General features: G+C 36.9%; 1 protein-coding gene across 3 annotated transcripts in view; it reads right to left on the minus strand.

Moving 5' to 3' along the window:
• The window catches only part of MDFIC (MyoD family inhibitor domain containing), a 102187-nt gene that overhangs the window by 34225 nt on the left and 43085 nt on the right, over window positions 1-24877 (minus strand). For all 3 annotated transcript variants that reach the window (XM_059933583.1, XM_059933582.1, XM_059933579.1), the window contains exon 4: window positions 5141-5413. In XM_059933583.1, the coding sequence (XP_059789566.1) occupies window positions 5141-5413 (273 nt within the window). The remainder of the gene's footprint in view (window positions 1-5140; window positions 5414-24877) is intronic.

Genomic DNA, 24877 nt, shown 5'->3' on the forward strand with positions numbered 1-24877 from the left:
GGACATTCCTGACCCTTCCTTCCCTGTGTGCTCCTTCATGATGATGATGATCACAGCAGCTACACTTAGCATATACTTCATCCGGGCCAGGCTCTGTTCTAACTCAACTGAGTGCCACATCAACTCAACTCCTCTTCACAACCATCCTATGATCTAGGTAACTAATCTTATCCCCATTTTACAGATAAGACACTGAGGCACAAAGAGATTAAGTCACCTACCCGAGGATACAACATGGGCCACTGGTAAAGCCAATATTTGAACCCAAGAAGACTGGTTCTAGAGTCTGTGCTCTAATTCCCAGGCTATGCTCCCTCTATGATTTAAAACGAGACTGTTCCTAGATATTGCCATGTATGCAATGCTCCTGACACTTTTGTTCAGCATTTATGTTCAATGAGCTGCTGGGATGGGATATGCAATTTCTCTATAAGTACTAAATCTATATTTTAATATGAAGTATGTTAACTATCAAATAAATATTCCTAAAAAGTATTAAAATCTCTTCCAAAAATATCTTCGTTGAAACTTAATTTTTACAAAAACATATAGCTATAACTGGCACACCTAAAATGTGTTAGGATTTACTATTCCTATAAGAAAAATCATCTTAGAGTCTAATGAAAACCCTTGGTAATTTGAATATTATAAGATACTAAATTAAATTATACTATAATTATTTCAAAGGTCAAGAATCTTAAACATTTAGTCTTAAAACTTTCTACCTGGGAGATGCAATCAGGAAATTGAAGTATGTATGTATGAAAATATTTAATTATATAAAACAAGTAGACATCTACTAATTTAATAATCTTTAAATAAAATGTACAATATTTTCCCACATGGGTGTTTTTTTTCCTCTATTGCATAAAAGGAATTTTTTAAAGAACATTGTTCCTAATGATATGAGTACATATTTTAACTTTCCAGTGCTAGTTTCAAGGAAGTGGTTTGGAATAAAACATTGCATCACTTATTAACTCGTGGGAAACTCTGTGAAGCTATAGTACTGAACACCACTGTAAATTTTTTAAAAATGGACTCAGACCCAACCCAGCCTCTTCAGAAATTTATGGTCTAGTAGGGAAGGAAAATGGACACAGAACACAGGTGTGAGAACTGTTTTTAAAATTTTAGTCAGAATAATTTAAAGAAGGCAAATGTTTACTAATCAGAAGATCCCTGCCTGACCCACAGCTGCAATGATATCAACATCCCGTGTGATGTTAGAATGGCCACTAAATTACCTTTTCCTCAGAGAACTTTAAGGCAAAATACCATAGTGGTTTCGAGCATAGACTATAGAGCCAGAATGATCTGGGTTTGAGTCTCATTTCTATCATGTACTAATTTGACTTTGGCAGGTTCACTTAACCTTTCTGTGCCTCAGTTCTCTCACTTATAATTAAATAATTACATACAGTTCATAGAATTATAGTGCTATTTATTAGGAGGATTAAATGAGTTCATGTGAGTGAAGTAGGTGGAACAGTACCTGGTATACAGATTGAATCTACATAACTAACTCTATGACTCAACATAGCTTAAAAAGAGAATCTGATGAAACACATGTCATCTATTTGTACTGAGGCCTTAAATAACCCACAGTTAAAGACATATGAAAAGATGTCACCGACCCACTGACCCAATTATGTGTCTGGGTCCATCCTTACCTCTGTATAAGCAATGGACACACATCACAGCAGTGTTTTCCAAACTTGGTCAGCAAAGTAGCCCTTAGTGCCCTTAATGAAAGACTGTGAAAGAGTTAGTTATACATTTAATTCCACCATCTGAACCAGAAAAATGTCCCTCTGGTTATCACTATTGTTTATGTGCAATACAAAAATCATAACCACAAGCACCATTTATCCAGAAAAAAACATACATTGCCAAACTGGGCAAGGTTAACTGTTTTTAAGGTTTTCAGCGAATATTGTTTGTTTTGCTAGCATTTGCTCACTTTGCTATATAAGAACAGGCATAGACAATGAAGACTTAAGAAAAATGTGAAACAAAAAGAAAAAAGAAAAACATAAAACTGAGAAAAGTCTAGTAATTAAATCCCCCATTGTTTTTTAAAAAATAATTTCTATCCATTTTTAATAGTATCACAAATCAAGCCTGTTCAAGACCTACTGTTCTGACATATAGGCCTCCTGAAATCCAGATGCTATCTCTGTTTATCGAAACTATTTACAATAGCCAAGACATGGAAGCAACCTAAGTAAGTGTCCATCGACAGATGAATGGATAAAGAAGATGTGGCACATATATACACAATGGAATATTACTCAGCCATAAAAAAGAATGAAATAATGCCACTTGCATCAACATAGTGTGATAATCTCTAGGTTCATCTAAGTGAAATAAGCCAAAGACAAATATCGTATGTATAGGTAACAAATATTATATGATATTGCTTATATGTGGAATCTAAAATTACCACAGGGGAAAGTGGGGGGGGGGGAATAAATTAGGAGTTTGCAATTAAAATATAAACAAACAAACAAACACTACTACATATTAAATAGATAAACACAATGGACCTACTGTATAGTGCAGAGAACTACACTCAATATCTTGTAATAACCTATAATGGAAGAGAATGTAAAAAAAAAAGTATATATATATAACAACTGAATCTCTGCTGTGCACCTGAAACTAACACAACATTGTAAATCAACTATATTTCAATAAAAAGAAATAAATAATTTTTAAAAATTTCTGCTATTGCCCTGTTCTGTTCAACAGTTAGTTAGTTATTAGATTTCTACTCACCCAGAAGTCACATATTCTATACACCAAGAGACCTGTTCTGAGAGTGAAGCAGCTTTGCTATAAAGAAAGCACCACAGAATCCTGGAATCGAACCTAACCTTTTAGATTTCTAATCCAAGGCATTTTCTAGAAAAAAGCAGCCCCAGACCCAGGTGCCCCAGCTAGTTGGTGGCAGAGCTGAGGTCCTTTTCCTTTTAATTTGCCGTCTACCAGTTCTGTGCTTTTTGTTTGTTTAAACTTTCCTTCAAAACTGAAAGTCAGAAGAAACAATAAAATTTGAAGGCACAACCTTAAATAGCAGCAAAAAGCAGGAAGATGTCTGTCTATTTTTGAGAAAATATGTAGCAGGACAATGGAATTTTCATCTAAATTCAAGTAATCACAATAAAAGGAACCTACCATCAGGCTAAATTGTGTAGTGTAAGAGTGAAGTAAATGGGTAGGACATTATACAATATATTTAGACAACTTCATTGGCATTTCCTACTCCTCATACCCCTGATCCAATCTGGAACAGATTTTGTAATAAGAGAAGGATTACAAGGGACTTCCCTTATCCACACCTTTGCAGTCAGCCATAAGTGTGTGTGGGTGAGAGGGGGAAGAGGAGGATGGAAAAGAAAAAGCAAGGAAGAGGAGAGAGAGACAGGGAGAGTAGAATTATATTTCATTTATATTACTTCATTTATATAACTACTGGTTTTCCTCTTCCTTCATATGTTACTTACAAAGCTGCATTCTTCCATTAGAAATCAATTCAGACATGGTATTAAAAATAAGTGAATAATAACAAATTTTATAAAAATTCCATAAGCTATTTCAAGTTGGATATGCAAATGTTACCATTATTTAAAATCAGTAAATATCAAATGGAAAATTAGAGGTTAGGGGCACAATAAGAAAAGTCAAATGTATAAAACAAGAAGATTTCAATTGCATTCAATTATTTCATCCAATCACCTAGAAGCAAAGATTCTCTATCGAAAATTGCATTGCCTTCCCAACTCCTTGGAGAGCCAGTTTAGTTAACAGCCTACCTATGCTTCAGAGATGACCATGCAGCTTACATGTCAAACTCATTTTAAAGTGTCAATCATGTCCCTTTCAATCTAATTAGTTTGGAAAGTAGTGTCACTGACCTGGAACTATGCAGACCATTTATTATCATATCATTTGATCAACCTAACACTTTACCTCAGTTGAGTTTGAGACACCTGTAGCCAAAATGTAATATCCTTTCTCCCACTCATTACTGGTAACTCTCAATACAATTTCCTATTTACAACTCAATTTCTCTCTCTATGAATAAGCATGGCCAACTTCACAGAAGCATCCCCAGAATTTCCCTTCTTTAAGATTTCATGACAATTAAAATAGGTAAGGGGAATAAGAAAAATATTTTATATTTTATCTATATGAATGTATATATATATATATACACACAAACACAATACCTGAACCAGAAAAAATACATATATATATATTAAAAACAAAAAAAGATTTGAGTTTTTGATGCCCACGAACTGCTGAAAGGAGGGAAGAGGTAGAGCAGAGGAACATGCATATATGCTGGGAGAAATCTGGGACCTTCAACTTGAGGGAAAGCTATTCTTTTTTTGACATAACACCAGCGCCATTTTTATAAAAGGAATCTGTAGGTTATAAACCCAACGTCACCAGATGGGTTTGTGTTATAATAAAGAAAAGCTTTTCCAGCTTCATAGTATTTAATTAACAAGGTAATCACTAATTCCTGAGAGGTCAGAGAACACAGCCTAGTGCCTCTAGGGAAGGGGCTAAAGGCCAGACCACAGCGAGCTTGGAATGAGGCAGGGCTGGGGGAGGGGAGCTGGTCAGGGCAGCACTGGTTGGTAGCTGGAAGATGCTGGTCCATCAAGCAACAGAGATCACCTAGCCCACTCCCTGGCAAAAGCATGAACATTACCAAATCTTTGCTTTAGTTTTGCATATTTAAAAACTGATTTGCAAGACAAAAATACAAGCGGGTATCTCTGAACCACAGCACAACATATTGAATCAGGGACGAAAAAACTACATACATTCATATGTCACCAAAACGTTGTATTTGTATTTTTAAAGGTGGTATTAAAAAAAAGAAGTATAGCAGTTATATTTAAAGTAATGACTATTCACTCTAGAAGACAATCTAAAAGCAGGATGTCAGCTGCCAACGCTTCCGTTCCCAGCCTGTGCTTTCCTTTGGGGAAGCTGCATTTTACCAAAATTCCTGTTTGGAGGATAAGCGAGATTCTTCATTTATGTTTGCTTGATCAAATAATTATTCGTGAATATGATTTTACATCTGGTCAAATAAAATATGCATATATTTCACACTTACCTTCAGGTGAAGAGCCTGTCTTTTGAGAAAAGACAGCATTTACTTTACTCTTCTTACTGATGTCACTGTTTACAGACAAGCTGGATTGAATTTTTCTATGCATTTTTTGAGAAACGGGTGCTGAAAGTCTTCGATTCTCTGCAGATACATGTTTGGCCCCGTGGTGGATTCCATTTCCATTGCTCAGACTTGGGTGGCCGTTCTTTATCTTGCTTATTTCCTCCTCACCTTCCTGTGCTGCAGTTTGAAGCTGAGGCAAGCGCTGAGGTTGGGCTAAGTCAAAAAAACAGGCAAAGTTTATCCAGTTAAAAAAACGAATATTTGAAAATAATCAAAATAGACTCAGTAACAGACTTTCTTGGATCTTACCCATGATCCTAAAAGTGAAGAGGAAAAAAAAAAAAGGAAAACATGAATAAACATGAACACAGAGAAAGCATAATTACTAAAAGGGAAAATGAGAAGGGGGTCATCAAGGGTGACTTTCCACAAGGGATATATAAAAAGAGGAGAAAAAAAGGTATTTTTTTTCTTTAAAAAATTTAAGTTTCAAATCTGAAAAACGTTCATTCAAAACTCATTCAACAGCAAATGTGGATTGTCTTCTAAGTCCCAGGTCATTTTTTAGGTGCCATAGACAAGCAGTATTATAGCAATGTCCCTGAAAATGATAAACTGCTCAATTACATTTTGAGATAAGAGGCAAGGAACTATGAGGTCAGGTATCAAAGCTGGATAAGAGAGAACGAGATAGTTGTTTTTCTTTTTAATTCCACTTTAAATTCTGAAGAAGAAAACCTTTTCCATATTCTTTAATTTGATTTTAAAATAAACCATTTATGGAAAGATAAGAATAGAAAAGAACTTCCTTAATCTGGCAAAACGCATCTATCAAAATTAGAAGTCAGCACTGGAGAAGTGCTCCTGTTTGGTCAGGACCAAGAAAAGAATGCCCACCTTCACCCCCTTATGCAACATTACACTGACAAAAACAATAAACGCCAAAAAGAAAAAAAAAACAGGGATGAGTCCTGGAAAGGAAGAAACAAAATTTCTGAGATGGGTACGTAATTGAATATTCCAGGGGAAATCTAAGAGACTATACATTCTGAAAAACTAAGAATTTAGCAAGACTTATACACGATGAACCATATTCAAATCAACCAAATTCTACAAGCCAACAGTAAGCAACTAGCAAATATGCAAGAAAAATTGAACTCTTCATAGCAACAAAAAAAGAAAAACAAGCCAACAGACAAAAAACCCTATAAGTATCTAGGAATTAAGCTAGAAAAAAGGCGGCAGAGACTTCGTGGCAAAAATTACAAAATATTACTGAAAGACATAAAAGAAAACCCTAATAAATGGAGAGAGTATAAATATGTTAATTCTGGTAATATGTTAATTCTCCCCAATTTATTTAATGTAATTCCCATAAAATTTCCAGAAGGCTTATTTGTGGAACTTGACGAGCTGATCCCAAAATTTATAAGAGTACAAGAATCACTAAGGAAATTTTAAGGAAGAAAAAGACAAATGTGGGACTTGACTTACCAGATATAAAGTCTTATTTTAAAACTACAGTAACTAAGACAGTATGGTGGTGGTCCAGGCATAGACATAAACCAATGGAACAGCAGAGAAAGTCCCCAAAATGTATACGTATGTACATGCAAATGCATGTATCTCTCATACAAAGAAATTTCAGATGTATTAAATGTTTATATATGAAGAGCTTAAAAGAAAATTATAAAAGAACATTTTATTAGCATGACACTAAAAAGGGCAAACTACTTTGATTCTTTGGACAACAAATCACAAAACAAGCGGGTGACTAGTGATCATCTGTCTGCCCAGCATTTCTGAACACCCTCATAGCTTTTGATAACGTCCTCTATCTCTTCCCTACATTCCTCTTGAGTTAGAGGGCACATATGTGACTTACATTCTACCAAGGAGAAGTACGCAGAAGTGCAGAAGATGCAGAAGTACCAATGCAAGATGGCATCCACACCTGGGTCGTGGAGCCTCTCGCACAGACAGCGAAGAAGGCATTTGTCGGTCTTGGCAGTGGGTGCAGTGTCTGGTGTCCACTTCCTAGCAAACCAGTGGGCCGAGGGTGCAGTATTAGTGGGGTTTTCCTTAGGGAAGCCCCGTTGAATTGGATGGGCATGATCCTTGGCTGTGTAACTCTTGGGAGAGTCTATTGCTACTAATACATTTATTTTCTATAAATTAGCTAACATGGATTCTGGTTTTTGCAGCTTAGAGCCCTGATCTCAACCCAAAATGTTATCTGTTTACATTGGTTAAGTAAGGAGGTTCTTAAAATCAACATTTACCTTGCTTGTGTAGCTCCTAAGCAGAGTTACCAATCGTAGCATTTCATCAAAACAACAGCAACAACAAAAAACGTTCGGTGTCAGATTTTACTATTATATAATTCCCTGGAATTTTAAAATCTGAAGCTGCTGTTTTAGTCTTTTCTGTTTATGATTATGGACAGTTAGGAAATGTAAATTAAATCTGAATACTAAGAGGTCTTTGACTTAGAAAAAGTATTTCATGAAAAACTGTAACAGTTATACATGGCACTGATAAGTCTAAAATGGACTAATTATCTGTCATCTGGGGACTACCTAAGACTTGGTATATATTTTTGACAAAGAAGACAGCTGGCATTTGAGTAGGTCTTTAGCACACATCGTTTACTTCCATTCTTGTTCACATATCCTATGTCTCTTAAGGAAAAACATCTTAACATACCAGAATATTTTACTCATGAATGTGCATATTGTAAGAAAAAAAGTTTGGTTTTTTTCTGCTTAATGAAAGCATCCTTTCATACCAAGTCTATTAACAATAATACCCAATTTATAAAACTAATATATGAACTCCTCTTAGAGTTATTCAGTTTTTTAGTGATAAAGGAGAATAGTTTTCTAAACATTTATTATTTGGGAATAACACAAAGTAACAGCTATAAAATTTATCAAAATGTTCTGTTTTTCTCCTAACTTCTGGTGAAAAGAAAAAAAGAAGGTTACTTCTCTGTTTACTAGCTATATATGCCCTTCTCAAAACTGAAATCAACAATCAAGGCTTGTGCAGGAGATCTATTTCTTATGGGTGTGCAATCATTTGATCCAGAGATTAATTTGCTGCTCCTGTAACTTCTTGTATCAACTAGAATGACATCCTAATGACTGCTATTGAACATAAAGCTAGTTATGCATATGTATTTAACGGGATGCCAAAGAAGACAGTTAAACCTAATTTGGTGTTCTTTTCAGAGCTCCCTCCAGTAATCGCACCAAATAAATGGAATGTTTTGGGCCACTTCTTCTCTGAAAAGAATAATTCAAGCAATCTGAGAGCTGGGTTAAGTTGAAATGTTACTGACCAATGCTGGGGAGACTTATCAATCAAAAAGGCCCTGTCATATTCTATAATCCAAGATCAATTTAAAATTATTATGTAATAAACATTCTCCATAAATAAAAATAAAGGTGGCAAAAGACATCAGGTCTTGCCACCAAATCCTAAAACCGACAGGTCTGACCTTTTCCTACTATCAAAATTGACTATTTGCAAATTACTGGGTATGGCCAGAGTGATATTTAAACATATCCTTAATGATTTATCTACATTTCAATCTTCAAAATGATATCTATTTCTGTTGGCAGATAAATGATAGTACATTCATTTTTGTCTCACTGCCACCTAATTATTTTTAGTGTAGTTTGTATTATGGGTCAAGTAACCAAGTATTATCTCTTCACTCCAGTTTCTTAACATTATGATTTTGTCAGATGCATGCAATATATAAGTCAAATCAAAACTGGATAAACCCTAGATACATGAATTATCTTAAAAGACATTTAACTTCATTGATAATTTTTCATAGATGTGAATTAAATCTTACAGTAAAAGTACAACTAAAACCAAATCAGGAATGTGATTTTATTCTTGAATAAAGAACAGAAACGTCTGACTGATTAAACCATAACTACTTGGCTTTAAGCAGATTTCTTTTCCTTATTGTGTAAAAGTTGTGTATGGCTTAAAAAAAAAAAAAGCACACTAATATGGGAACGACACAATGCTTCTTAAAACACAAGTGATGCCTAGGGACCCTCACTCTCCCTTTAATGATCCACTGCTCTCATTCAGCTGTCTTTCTTTTTTCAAATCTTTACATATGTGACAGCTCTCAAAAGTAGACCATAGACCATCTGGCATTTTCAGAGGTGTAACTTGTGCAAATTCAGCTCTATTGGGAGTGCACTGCTATCTTCTGCCTGCGTTATAAAGGGACAATAGAATGTAGAACTTATGAGTTGTTTTGAATTATTCATTTTTTTGCCTGTATATTCAAGAAATTTTACAAACTCTGCATTTTGTACTACATAATCACATGCGTTAAAGGTACAAAGAAACTTTTTGACACCTCTTTTCTACAGAAGGCTGGCATTTTGTTTGATATGTGAACATTCAGCATCTGTTATATCATTCTAAACAGGATGGGTGCTTCTACAAAAGACCCCATTTTAAACTTACTCTATATGAGCAAAAAAATGTATTCTTGATATTCAGTAACAAATGCAATACACATCAAAATTTCAAATACCAGTCATATGAACATTCAACATCTCCAAACCTGGATAGCATTGGTCACCCGCTTACCATATGTGTAAAGAATTTTTTTTTTTAAATCATTTTTCACACAATGCACCATGATTGTAATTTTAATATCCATGATGAATAGTTACAAATGTCTTAAGAAATACTGTGCTTTCTAGGTTCAAATGTTTTCAATCAGGAAGGAAACCAATAGAAGTAGATCTAGTGATTTTCAATAATAATAAATATGGGAGTAATGAGTCAATAGCATGAACTTCTTTTGATAAAATTTTTTTTTTAAAAACTGGGTGATATTGGAGCTAGTAATAACTATACTTGAAACTGCAGCTGCTGGAGTAGCAATATAAAGCAACATTCTGCTATAGCGTATAATCTATTAGCATGTGCAAATCATCTTCAGTCGCTGGTCTCTTTACACAAGTCAGATTTAATAAAATTACAAAAGAATTCTCATGCCATTTAGTCAGTTTAAATGGTTGTTGTACACATACAACAAAAATCTAAATTAAATGCTTAGGATTTAAAATTGTCAGTAACAGAATGAACAAAATAGAATATGGAGAATAGAATATGGACGGGGGAAACTGACTTGGTGTAAACCAAATTTACTCTTCCTAGGGATAGTTACAAAGCTTTTATTGGGTACCAAGTACTATGCTACTCCACGGTCACTATGAGACAGACAGACAGACAGACAGACACACACACACACGTAGATTTTATTTATACATATCTATAACAAAATAGTGTTTTATTATATATACATAAAATATGCATCTACATAAAATAATAGCTTTAAAAGTTTCTTACTTCAATATGCACTAATATGACACAACTATACTACTTTATTGTTATAATGTAAATTTAGGCTAAAATCAACTAAAATAAATGTGCTATTAGACAACCAGGTATCAGCTTGATGCAAGCCTTTCTCAGTGTGCAGACCCTGGGTGGACCCAGCATCCTAACAAACACACACTCTGGAAGCTCCTGGCATTTTCTATCTCTGTGTCCTTAGTTCCCCTCCAAGGGCATTCTGATTTTCCATCTTCATTTTATTTAATGTGTATACTAACATATTGAGATATATTTTGGAACTGTAATTTTTTTGGAACCTTGATCATTTGAGAATCCCAATTAAATTCTGACTACATGACTGAGGCCTCACAGGATGGAGGGGATTGTCTTATGATGCTATCACAATGGTTAGCATTTTTAACAGTAATTCCTTTTTAAGTATTGCAAAATAAATCACCAGATGTCAGGGCTTAGATGTACTTCTTCCCAAAACAACAGAATACAACTTTTAGAAGTTTGGAGAATTGAGCACTTTTCTCCATTTCATAAAGAACATTAAGGAAGTACTTAAACATCTTTAAGTAGAGCCTGGAAGAGGGTGATTGCTAGCTGTTCACCAGATCCATCCTCCCCACTGTCCTGGGCATGGGGCTAACCCATTTCCCAGCCTCCCTTGCAGTTCAGTTCAGCCACGTGTCCATGTTCGCTCTGAAGGACTGAGAGAAGAAATTATTCTTGCCACTTCTAGGCCGGGGCCTTAAGACTTGGGTGTGTCCTCCCTATACTATTTTTCTTGCACTTGGGCAACCCAGCTTTGACCACAGCTGAGGGAAATATCTTAAGGGATGTTGGAGAAACCGAACAGAAGGAATCTGCATGGCAGCAGGGAAGAGAGCCTCTCAGTGACCTGGAATATTCATCTCATACTGTTACATAAGAAATAAACCTTGAGGCGAGCGCTGTGCTCTGGGCGTCACAATGTTGAGGACATGGCCTCTCCGACACCTCCAGCTGGGGGGAATCGGCAGCATCCACGGCAGGAACGGCCATAGCCACCTCAGCTCCTCACTCGGGTCCTTCCCATCGCCTCGCTGAGAGCCTGTCCCAGCCACAGGGACACCTCTTTTGTCCTCCCTCCAAGGCTCACGGGACCGACAGACGGCCGTGGCAACCGAGGGCCGGACTGCGGGCAGCAGCAAGCTGGCTTGCTCTATGCCAACCTGCTTCTCCACCTGTCTCTCAACAAAACCAGCCCCTACACCTGTAATTTGAAAAGAGACCTTCAAGATGGCAGAGGAGTAAGACGTGGAGATCACTTTCCTCCCCACAAATACATCAGAAATAGATCTACATGTGGAACAACTCCTACAGAACACCTACTGAACGCTGGCAGAAGACCTCAGACTTCCCAAAAGATATATATTTTTTTCCTTTTTCTCTTTTTGTAGTGTGTATGTGTATGCTTCTTTGTGTGATTTTGTCTGTATAGCTTTGCTTTTACCATTTGTCTTGGGTTCTGTCTGTCCGTTTTGTTTGTTTGTTTGTTCCTTTTTTTTGTATAGTTTTAGCGCTTGTTATCATTGGTGGATTTGTTTTTTGGTTTGGTTGCTTCTTTCTCTCTTTCTTTTTATTTTTTTATTACTTTTTAATTTTTAATAATTTTTTATTTTAATAACTTTATTTTATTTTATTCCTCTTTCTTTCTTTTTTTCTCCCTTTTCTTCTGAGCCGTGTGGCTGACAGGGTCTTGGTGCTCCGGCTGGGTGTCAGGCCTGTGCCTCTGAGGTGGGAGAGCCAAGTTTAGGACACTGGTCCACCAGAGACCTCCCAGCTCCACATAATATCAAACAGCAAAAGCTTTCCCAGAGATCTCCACCTCAATGCTAAGACCCAGCTCCACTTAACAATGAGCAAGCTACAGTGCTGGACACCCTATGACAAACAACTAACAAGACAGGAACACAACCCCACCCATTAGCAGAGAGGCTGCCTAAAATCATAATAAGGTCACAGACACCCAAAACGCACCTCTGGACATGGTCCTGCCCACAAAAGAGACAAGATCCAGCCTCATCCACCAGAACACAGGCACCAGTCCCCTCCACAAGGCAGCCAACACAACCCACTGAACCAACCTTAGCCACTGCGGGCAGACACCAAAAACAACAGGAACTACGAACCTGCAGCCTGCGAAAAGGAGACCCCAAACAAAGTAAGTTAAGCAAAATGAGAAGACAGAGAAACACACAGCAGATGAAGGAGCAAGGTAAAAACCCACCAGACCAAACAAATGAAGAGGAAATAGGCAGTCTACCTGAAAAAGAATTCAGAGTAATGATAGTAAAGATGATACAAAATCTTGGAAATTGAATGGAGAAAATACAGGAAACATTTAACAAGGACCTAGAAGAACTAAAGAGCAAACAAACAATGATGAAAAACATAATAAATGAAATTAAAAATTCTCTAGAAGGAATCAATAGCAGAATAACTGAGGCAGAAAAATGGATAAGTGACCCAGAAGATAAAAGAGTGTAAGTAACTACAGCAGAGCAGAATAAAGAAAAAAGAATGAAAAGAATTGAGGACAGTCTCAGAGACCTCTGGGACAACACTGAACACACCAACATTCCAATTACAGGGGTCCCAGAAAAGAAGAGAAAAAGAAAGGGAAAGAGAAAATATTTGAAGACATTATAGTTGAAAACTTCCCTAATATGGGAAAGGAAGTAGTTAATCAAGTCCAGGAAGCACAGAGAGTCCCATACAGGATAAATCCAAGGAGAAACACACCAAGACACATATTAATCAAACTATCAAAAATTAAATACAAAGAAAACACATTAAAAGCAGCAAGGGAAAAACAACAAATAGCACACAAGGGAATCCTCATAAGGTTAACAGCTGATCATTCAGCAGAAACTGCAGGCCAGAAGGGAGTGGCAGGACATATTTAAAGTGATGAAAGGGAAAAACCTACAACCAAGATTAGTCTACCCAGAAAGGAGCTCATTCAGATTTGATGGAGAAATTAAAACCTTTACAGACAAGCAAAAGCTAAGAGAATTCAGCACCACCAAACCAGCTTTACAACAAATGCTAAAGGAACTTCTCTAGGCAGGAAACACAAGAGAAGGAAAAGACCTACAATAACAAACCCAAAACAATTAAGAAAATGGTAATAGGAACATGCATATCGACAACTACCTTAAGGTAAATGGATTAAATTCTCCAACCAAAAGACATAGACTAGCTGAATGGATACAAAAACAAGACCCATATATATGCTGTCTACAAAAGACACAGTTCAGACCTAGGGACACATACAGACTGAAAGTGAGGGGATAGAAAAGGATATTCCATGCAAATCAAATCAAAAGAAAGCTGGAGTAGCAATTCTCATATCAGACAAAACAGACTTTAAAATAAAGACTATTACAAGAGATAAAGAAGGACACTACATAATGATCAACGGATCAATCCAAGAAGAAGATATAACAACTGTAAATATTTATGCACCCAACATAAACATAGGAACACCTCAATACATAAGGCAAATGCTAACAGCCATAAAAGGGGAAACCGACAGTAACACAATCATAGTAGGGGACTTTAACACCCCACTTTCACCAATGGACAGATCATCCACAATGAAAATAAATAAGGAAACACAAGCTTTAAATGATACATTAAACCAGATGGACTTAATTGATACTTATAGGACATTCCATCCAAAAACAACAGAATACACTTTCTTCTCAAGTGCTCATGGAACATTCTCCAGGATAGATCATATCTTGGATCACAAATCAAGCCTTGGTAAATTTAAGAAAATTGAACTCATAGAAAGTATCTTTTCCAACTACAATGCTATGAGACTAGATACCAATTACAGGAAAAAAATCTGTAAAAAACTACAAACACATGGAGGCTAAACAATACACTACTAAATAACCAAGAGATCACTGAAGAAATCAAAGAGGAAATCAAAAAACACCTAGAAACAAATGACAATGAAAACACAATGACCCAAAACGTATGGGGTGCAGCAAAGCAGTTCTAAGAGGGACGTTTATAGCAATACAAGCCTACCTCAAGAAACAAAAAACACCTCAAAAAAACAACCTAACCTTACACCTAAAGCAATTAGAGAAAGAAGAACAAAAAACCCTAAAGTTAGCAGAAGGAAAGAAATCATAAAGATCAGATCAGAAATAAATGAAAAAGAAATGAAGGAAACGATAGCAATGATCAATAAAACTAAAAGCTGGTTCTTTGAGAAGATAAACAAAATTGATAAACCATTAGCCAGACTCATCTAGAAAAAAAGAGAAAAGACTCAAATCAACAGAATTAGAAATGAAAAAGGAGAAGTAACAACTGACACTGCAGAAATACAAAGGATCATGAGAGATTACTACAAGCAACTATATGCCAATACAATGGACAATCTGGAAGAAATGAAGAAATTCTTAGGAAAGCACAACTTTCTGAGACTAAACCAGGAAGAAATAGAAAATATGAACAGACCAATCACAAGCACTGAAATTGAAACTGATTAAAAATCTTCCAGCAAACAAAAGCCCAGGACCAGATGGCTTCACAGGCGAATTCTATCAAACATTTAGAGAAGAGCTAACAGCTATCTTTCTCAAACTCTTCCAAAATATAGCAGAGGGAGAAACACTCCCAATCTCATTCCAAGAGGCCACCATCACCCTGCTGCCAAAACCAGACAAAGATGTCACAAAGAAAGAAAACTACAGGCCAATATCACTGATGAACATAGATGCAAAAATCCTCAACAAAATACTAGCAAACAGATTCCAACAGCACATTAAAAGGATCATACACCATGATCAAGTGGGGTTTATCCCAGGAATCCAAGGATTCTTCAATATATGCAAATCAATCAATGTGATACACCATATTACAAACTGAAGGAGAAAAACCATATGATCATCTCAATAGATGCAGAAAAAGCTTTTGACAAAATTTAACACCTATATGTGATAAAAACCCTCCAGAAAGTAGGCATGGAGGGAACCTACCTCAACATAATAAAGGCCATATATGACAAACCCACAGCCAACATCGTTCTCAATGGGAAAAAACTGAAAACATTTCCTCTAAGATCAGGAACAAGACAAGGTTGTCCACTCTCACCAATATTATTCAACATAGTTTTGGAAGTCCTAGCCACGGCAATCAGAGAAGAAAAAGAAATAAAAGGAATCCAAATCGGAAAAGAAGAAGTAAAGCTGTCACTGTTTGCAGATGACATGATACTATACATAAAGAATCCTAAAGATGCCACCAGAAAACTACTAGAGCTAATCAATGGATTTGGTAAAGTAGCAGGATACAAGATTAATGCACAGAAATCTCTTGCATTCCTATACACTAATGATGAAAAATCTGAAAGAGAAATTAAGGAAACACTCCCACTTACCACTGCAACAAAAAGAATAAAATATCTAGGATTAAACCTACCTAAGGAGACAAAAGACCTGTATGCAGAAAACTACAAGACACCGATGAAAGAAATTAAAGAGGATACAAACAGATGGAGAGATATACCATGTTCTTGGATTGGAAGAATCAACACTGTGAAAATGACTATACTACCCAAAGCAATCTACAGATTCAATGCAATCCCTATCAAACTACCAATGGCATTTTTCACAGAACTAGAACAAAAAATTGCACAATTTGTATGGAAACACAAAAGACCCCGAAGAGCCAAAGCAATCTTGAGAAAGAAAAACGGAGCTGGAGGAATCAGGCTCCTGGACTTCAGACTATACTACAAAACTACAGTAATCAAGACAGTATGGTACAGGCACAAAAAACAGAAATATAGGTCAATGGAATAGGATAGAAAGCCCACAGATAAACCCACACACATATGGTCACCTTATTTTTGATAAAGGAGGCAAGAATATACAATGGAGAAAAGACAACCTCTTCAATAAGTGGTGCTGGGAAAACTGGACAGCTACATGTAAAAGAATGAAATTAGAACACTCCCTAACACCATACACAAAAATAAACTCAAAATGGGTTAAAGACCTAAATGTAAGGCTAGACACTATAAAAGTCTTAGAGGAAAATATAGGCAGAACACTCTATGACATAAGTCACAGCAAGATCCTTTTTGACCCACCTCCTAGAGAAATGGAAATAAAAACAAGAACAAACAAATGGGACCTAATGAAACTTAAAAGCTTTTGCACAGCAAAGGAAAACATAAATAAGACGAAAAGACAACCCTCAGAACGGGAGAAAATATTTGCAAACGAAGCAACTGACACAGGATTAATCTCCAAAATATACAAGCAGCTCATGCAAGTCAATATCAAAAAAACAAACAACCCAATCCAAAAACGGGCAGAAGGCCTAAATAGACATTTCTCCAAAGAAGATATACAGATTGCCAACAAACACATGAAAGAATGTTCAACATCATTAATCATTAGAGACATGCAAATCAAAACTACAATGAGATATCATCTCACACCGGTCAGAATGGCCATCATCAAAAAATCTAGAAACAATAAATGCTGGAGAGGGTGTGGAGGAAAGGGAACACTCTTGCACTGTTGGTGGGAATGTAAATTGATACAGCCACTATGGAGAACAGTATGGAGGTTCCTTAAAAAACTACAAATAGAACTACCATACGACCCAGCAATCCCACTACTGGGCATGTACCCTGAGAAAACCATAGTTACAAAAGAGTCATATGCCACAATGTTCATTGCAGCTCTATTTACAACAGCCAGGACATGGAAGCAACCTAAGTGTCCATCAGCAGATGAATGGATAAAGAAGATGTGGCACATATATACAATGGAATATTACTCGCCATAAACAGAACGGAAATTGAGTTGTTTGTAGTGAGGCGGATGGACCTAGAGTCTGTCATGCAGAGTGAAGTAAGTCAGAAAGAGCAAAACAAATACTGTATACTAACACATACATATGGAATCTAAAACAAACCAAAAATGTTTCTGAAGAAACTGGTGCAGGACAGGAATAAAGACGCAGACATAGAGAATGGACTTGAGGATACGGAGAGGGGGAAGGGTAAGCTGGGACGAAGTGAGAGAGTGGCGTGGACATATATACACTGCCAAATGTAAAATAGCTAGCTAGTGGGAAGTAGCCACGTAGCACAGGGAGATCAGCTGTTGCTTTGTGACCACCTAGAGCAGTGGGATAGGGAGGGCGGAAAGGAGACGCAAGAGGGAGGGCATATGGAGATATATATATATACATATAGCTGATTCACTTTGTTATAAAGCAGAAACTAACACACCATTGTAAAGCAATTATACTCCAATAAAGATGTTAAAAGTAAAAAAAAAAAAAAGAAAGAAACTTTGAATTAGCCATGGAATTAATGCTGGGACTCATTATAAAACATTCATAGCTTCTATCAAAGCCTATGAACAACTATGTATAGTATATCAACATACAACATATGTAAATTGCCCCTAGCCCAAATGACCCGAAAGACACCACACTTCCCTAGCAAGAAAGAAACAAAACAATATATTAGTGGCAGTGGAAAGACCACGGCCAAATCCACAGCCTCTTGTGGATCTTAGAAAGCAGCAGCTCAGCTTTATAACACAGGAGCCGACTATCACTGAGGGATAATCATGCATCACGCAGTTCTGTAGGAAAAGTACCCCAGCCTTCAGCTGCCATTCGAGGACAGTGATACAACTCTGTCAAATTTCTTCCTTTACGGTGGCTGGAAGGAAAGCCAGCAGGGTGACCATCCACCACAGTTTGCTCAGGACTGAGGGAGGTGCTGAGAGGTAGAACAGTGGTTTTAAAAGCAGGACAGTCCCAGGCAAGCTAGGACCAGCCGGTCTCCTTTATATCAGGAGCAATTGGTACACAAGTGTCTTCAACCAGATACTGCCAACAACAGATGGTGGGAAGCGTGCCAGCTTTGACAAAAAAGACCCACTAGGGTTTGAATTCTGGAGTCAGTATTTCCTGGTTCTGTGAGCTTGAGAAAGGTATTTCATCTCCCTGGGCAGTAGGACCTTCACTGGCAAAATGACAGATCTTCATGGGCCTGGGGAGGTTCATCTTCCCAGTTCCACCCCATTGATTTCTTCCTCTTCACTTTCCCCTACTTAATCCCCTCCCCCGCCATTTCTTTCTGATTTATTACTTGCCTTTTATTTTTTATTCTCTGTTACCAGGTGCTTTTTTCCCGCCCTATAAATCAGCCCCAAACCTTCTTGTAAATAAACAGGCTTCAAATAAATATACAAACAGAAAAATAAATTCAACAATAAAGAACATTAAAGAAAGCGAGCTACACTTTCTTTTAATATTTGCATGTATTACTGAAAAGTCCCCAGACAGTACATCGATGAATAACACAAATTTTATTATATCCCCTCCAAGTGGAGCTTTTCTCTCATGCTTGTTTTTATCCTCAAATGGATGACAAATTTGGCCTTACTTTATGCCAGCTATTGAATATCAGTTTCTAGTTAACTTATCTGGATAATAGGAGCCCACCACCCATATATTCGAAAATAGAATATTTTCAGTTTAAGTTAGCAGCTTTCATTATGGATTGCTGTCTACAAGCTTCATTTATATATTAAAAGAGCGTATCGTCCTCCCATCTAATCCCTCAGTGAAGATGAGACCTCTGGTTGCTGTGGTCTCCTTTGTTCACTGACTCAATAGGTATTTCCCTCATTTGATTCAACTGATAAAGTGACCTCTGCACAATTATTTATAATTGTATAATAAATATCTAAATAAATGTATATGTGCTTATATTTTGCAGAAAATCAATAGTGTTTTTTGTATGACTGAAAATATATTAATAAAAAATAGCACAAAGACACAATCTTCCAAAAACCTATTTTACATACTGAAATATTTTTTAATATGGTAACTTTAAAAGGAACGTAATGCCTTCATGTTCTTTTGAAGAATGACTCCTGAGTTTTCTAATAGGTAATAATGGGCATATTCAGGACACATATATATATATCACATATACTTTTTTTTAGGTATAAAAAGGCATTTCCTTTGTTGTTATTGTTTTTAAGATCAATAGTGGGCAAGCAGAAGTTTGAAAAGTCCTACTGTTACTGTGTTATGTTTCAACAAATAGAAGTTCTCCTCAGAATTCTCAAAACAATAGCAAGTCAGGAAGTATTAAGTAGCTACACCTCACTTCAATTTTCAGACCATTAGTTAAACATTTCTTTGACCTTGCTAGTGTTTCACCATGAGGTTTATAGAAAAAGATTTTTTTAACTATTATTTGTTTTTAGAAGTAATCACTTTAAAAGCACCTGATCATCTATCACAATGGGATAGAACATATTCAAGTATTACCTTTTTAAATAACACATCAGAAATGCTTAACCAAGTCACCATTTACAAACATTAAGCGACGTATACTATAGTAAAGTTAGGGTAGTTGGCAACTAAAAAAGCAAATACTGAAAATCCCAAACACTTGAAACTTCAGAATTCACCCAGAGTCTTTACACACTGATTACAGCTTTCGAGGACCACAAAGCACGTAAGAAGACATCCCGTTAAGAAGCATGCAGCACTCTTAGGTTTTAACTTAATATACACATTGACAAACTTGGATAGGTGCAGACTGCTTTTTGACGTAGGTCCTCGACCCAGCCTGCCTTTGGGTGCCTTTAGCCCTTCTCTATATGATAAGGCTCTCTGGTAAGGCAAGGTACAAGTCAAAAACCTTGAAACGAAGGACTGTGATATAATATAAAAACCTGCATCAGGAGTAGCTTATTAAAATGGGAAACTAAGTAAAGACAAGTTTGGGGAAAATGAGGATCACTCCATCCTAGATGGAAAATAAGCTGTCAGTATGAAACAGTAGCAAAGTAGCTAGTTAAAATAAGCAGTCATCAGTCCTTGGGACACAGATTGCATGCACAGGAAGGCTGGAGCTTTAGGGGACTCTGCAGAAATCTACCCGTATATTGGGATACTGGATTTCTCCTGGCTTTCAGTAGCTGCTACAATAAAACAACAAACTCCATTCTAACTGGCCAACATAAAAGCTGACTAGAAAATGCGGACAGTTTCATTAAAGAAAGCTTTTTTTTACCTGCAAGCAACACAGCCAAATAAATTTGCTACTCTGTAAACCGAAAAAGGCACTGCCCTCTGTAGAAACAAATTTCAAAAAGCCTTCCTTGCCTGAATGCAAACCTTGGTGAGTAGAGCAAGAGCTAGATTTTGGCCCCCACTTGCCTTTGTGCAACTCACAGATATAAACCCGTAAGAAATAGCCCTGGTAGCCAGTAATGTCGGACCACTAAAGTTCAGATATGTTACCTGAATTTCAGCAGCCAAATTATTTGTTACAGTCTGAATGCAGTGTGCTGACTGGGTAAATGTGAAGTGCTGGAAAATGGAATAAGGGGATATTAAGGAGGTGCAAGAGCTGCAAGAAGCCTGAAACTCCAGGCTCTCTCAAGTGCCTTTCCTACTCACTAAGTAGTTCATGTAACTCATTCACAAGGGATACAGCCTGGGGAAGGAGCCTGGGGAAACATACAGCCTGGGTCAAGCTTCACCACGCACGTAAGTAGAGCTAGTGACAGGAAGCCATTAGATCAAGACTAAAGGAGACAGAGGGATCCCTGAACTCTGGAACAAAAGTGGCAAGGCAAGGGACCAGAGTCAAAGATCATTATTTGACACACAACTTTTGTGCCAGTTACCAGAAAATGAAGTATGCCACCACTACCTCCAAAAAAAGGATATTGATAAGCACCTAACAAAGATGTTTAAGAATTTACATTGCTAGAAAAAAAAAAATTCCCTAGCCTAGCAAATAAAGACCTGTGCCTTGTTCCACCCTAAGGCAATCCCTGAATCTAAGTCCTTGTTACCAACAAGAAAAAAAACTGCTAAGGCCCCTGCAAGGGAATTCTCCCCAAAGCCCTTCTCAGAGATGGCCATGAAGGTGACCCAACAAGGGAAAACTTCTTAGCAGATAATCCTCGGGTAAACACATCCACTGGCCACAGAACCCAAGGTTAGGGAAGAAACTTAATAGAGATGCCTATGATAGTCCCTGGCCACAGCATCTTCTGGACTATCCTGAATCAGGGGAATATGGATATTCCTTAGACCAGTACTGTAACTGACTTTACATGGCAGCTATCCTATACTTCCTTCACCATTATACAATCAGATACGTTTTAAGCCATAATTTCCAAGATCATGAGTCACTACATCCCAATTTGATTGAGATCAGATTTCTGGATCATTCCAGAGGAATAAAGATCACCCAGAGATCTGTGGAATAGCCATATGACACTAGCTCTAGATATATCATCGGGATGTGACTTTGATTTGTCTCTCATTAGGCAGAGGCAGAGTACATAACGTTTGTTCAAAAGATAACTGGATCTCATTAGGTAGGAGTATTTTGAAATGATATGTAGGGGAAAAAATATATCTGTGTAGACACACACAGAAATGTGTGCCAGTCAATCAGGGACTGGACCATACTAGATACCTATTCTTGGTCCACCCAATGCCCCCGTTCTTCTGGTGGCTGTATAGGTATTAATGAGAGCGGGACCTCCATTTGCTGACAAGAACCCTAATATTTTCAGTTACATAGGTTTTGTACACAGAGCTTGGCAACTCTAGGCATTTGCTGACTTGCCTTTGATTATACAGCAAGTGCCTTAAGGGCAAGATTCCGTCTTCTCAGAGTTCCATCAACCTTATCAGGCACATACCTGCTGACAAAAAGCCTTGTACAATGTTCAGCACCCAGTGGACACCCAGTGAAAATTAACTGATGATGATAAATTATACTAGCTTTTAAGCTGTCACTTGATCCCAGTATATAACAACCTTCCTGAATAAATCAAGCAACAGTTTGGTATTCAATACCATTATAAACTTCATCCTTCACCTTCATGAGTCTGGGGAATTGCTGTAAAAGCATAATATAAGGATGGTGAAGCTATAGCAAGGATTCAAGAAACTCTGTTATAACAAGGGAATTGAAGATTCAGTTAGAGATATCAAACTATGTGTAGGGAAATGCATCAAAAATACTAGTTAAGTGACCTTTTTGAAAACAGCCTAAGAAAAGTCAGTACCAAATTATAGAGCTAAAAGTTTTTCCCCCCTCCCTGTAATAAAAGTAAATCCAACTTAATGTACAAGTAAAACTGGTATCTCCTTGAGATTACAGGAGTGGCAATGCAAATGAAGTTCCAGTTAGGAGATATGAAATTAGGGAGAAGAAACTATGAATTGCTAACTGAATGTTTAAAAAGTCCATTTATTTCCAATAGCTTATACAAGTGAATCAGAAAAAAAAGTAAATTCTGTTACTATGAATTCCTCAGGGCTTTAATAGAGCACATAACCATCAAAGTTCATTGGTGAGTATTTGTTATTAGTATGGCTTTTCACTCTTCAACAAATTCTTTTAAGATATGGCCCAAGACAAGGAAACCTTTGTACTTAACTTTTAATAGCAGTTCTCATTACAGATGATGCTGTCTCTGACATAATTTGAAAATAGGTCTCCAAGCAAAGTTTTCAGAATTGACTCTAAGACTGGGATGGCCCTAACTGTCATGTCCAACCCTAATAGGAGATCCTGTGAGTTTCCTCCATAAGGAAGTAATAAATAAGCTGCTTATCGCAGAAACTAACTAACAACAATATTCAGAATAATGGTGCAATACAGTTTTCTAAACCTATAGAGGTAGATTCACATATATGAATTTAAAATTCTTTCTTATATGTGAAGAACATATTATAAACTTAAACATATTGGAACGGTTTCAATATGCAAGTGAATAAGTGAAAGTAACACTATTTTCTCATTATCTTGTCTCCTCCTGAGATAAAAGCTCTCCCCCCACCTCCTTACAGGGCTGCTTTAAATTTTTGGAGACTGATTGGAGGAATGTGAATTTTAGATTCTTGTCCTCACCAATGTATCAAGACAATTTTAGCCTCTGTGAGAATAAAATGTTTCCCAAACATAAGCACCAGGAAATAACTAAACACAGAGGAACAAACTCATTAACCACATTTAAAGATGAATATGATTGAGACCATTTAGACAAACATTTCTTCCTCTAATTTTGTCATTAACACATACAAAATCCATCAAGGTACCTTTGGCTGCATACTATTGATAAATTAAATAGGTTATTATAAAATATTTGTTGAGTATATACTCTAGTCCCAGCCTTTGTTCTAGGCATAAGGGATTTACAGTGAACAAAATGTACAAAGACCTTGCCCTCACAGAGCTTACAGATACACATTATCTGGCATAAAAAGAAATCCAAACACGGTAGCTCTAGTATTACTAATTTCACAGGTTCTATCGATATATTTTCACTGCCATCCTTGGCATGTCAACTTTCCCATCTGACTGTTCCCTTCATAGTTACAAGACTCCCTGACACCGATCCAGGCACCATATCCAGAGACGATGACAGTCCTTGAAAAAAAGAGGGAGCTCTTTCCAACTGTCCCTTTTAAGAATATAAAAATAGCATTCCCAGAAACCCTCCAGGAGACATCCCTCAAGTTTCATTGGTTAGCACTGCATCACATGCTGACCCCAAATCTCCTTCCTCTCTGCCCCTAGAGCAAAATTTGTTTAAAGGTCTGCCCTCTCGACCAGACTGCAGGCTCCTCTGTAGCAAGAAACATGTCATTCATGCACTTGTATAGTCACTCAATGAGCGTTTATTAAGTGCTGAAGTGCCCATCACTTCAGAATATCTGCTCCAGCACTTTGAACAGTGGTCACTTAGAAAAAATGAAGGAATGACACAAGGAAAAAATAATGCTCATTTTACAGCTCCCAATTTCAGCCATTTAAATAAAATCTTAATAAGTACATACTGTATACCTAGAAAAGTAAACAAGGGAAACATAAGCACAATTGCCTTCTCCCATACCTCCCTTATATAATGACTTCTTCTACTTAATCCAGATGACTTTTAGAACCCGTAGCAACTATCTTCATCCTCCAAAGCTCCACAACTATTCCACACATTTAAACGGCCAATTATTATTTGTAATTCAAAAGAATTGGAAAAATGAGAATGTCAAGTTTATTCATCACCACTGACCCCATATTAATTTAATCAAAAGAACGATGCTCTGTTTTCCAATAGTAGACAAAAACACACAAATAATAACTGGAGCCAGTAGAAAAAAACTAAGATTGTTATCTTAGCACTTGAAGATAAAAGAGTGGGT

This window comes from Balaenoptera ricei, chromosome 9 (assembly GCF_028023285.1).
Source record: "Balaenoptera ricei isolate mBalRic1 chromosome 9, mBalRic1.hap2, whole genome shotgun sequence".
Classification (NCBI taxonomy): Eukaryota; Metazoa; Chordata; class Mammalia; order Artiodactyla; family Balaenopteridae; genus Balaenoptera; species Balaenoptera ricei.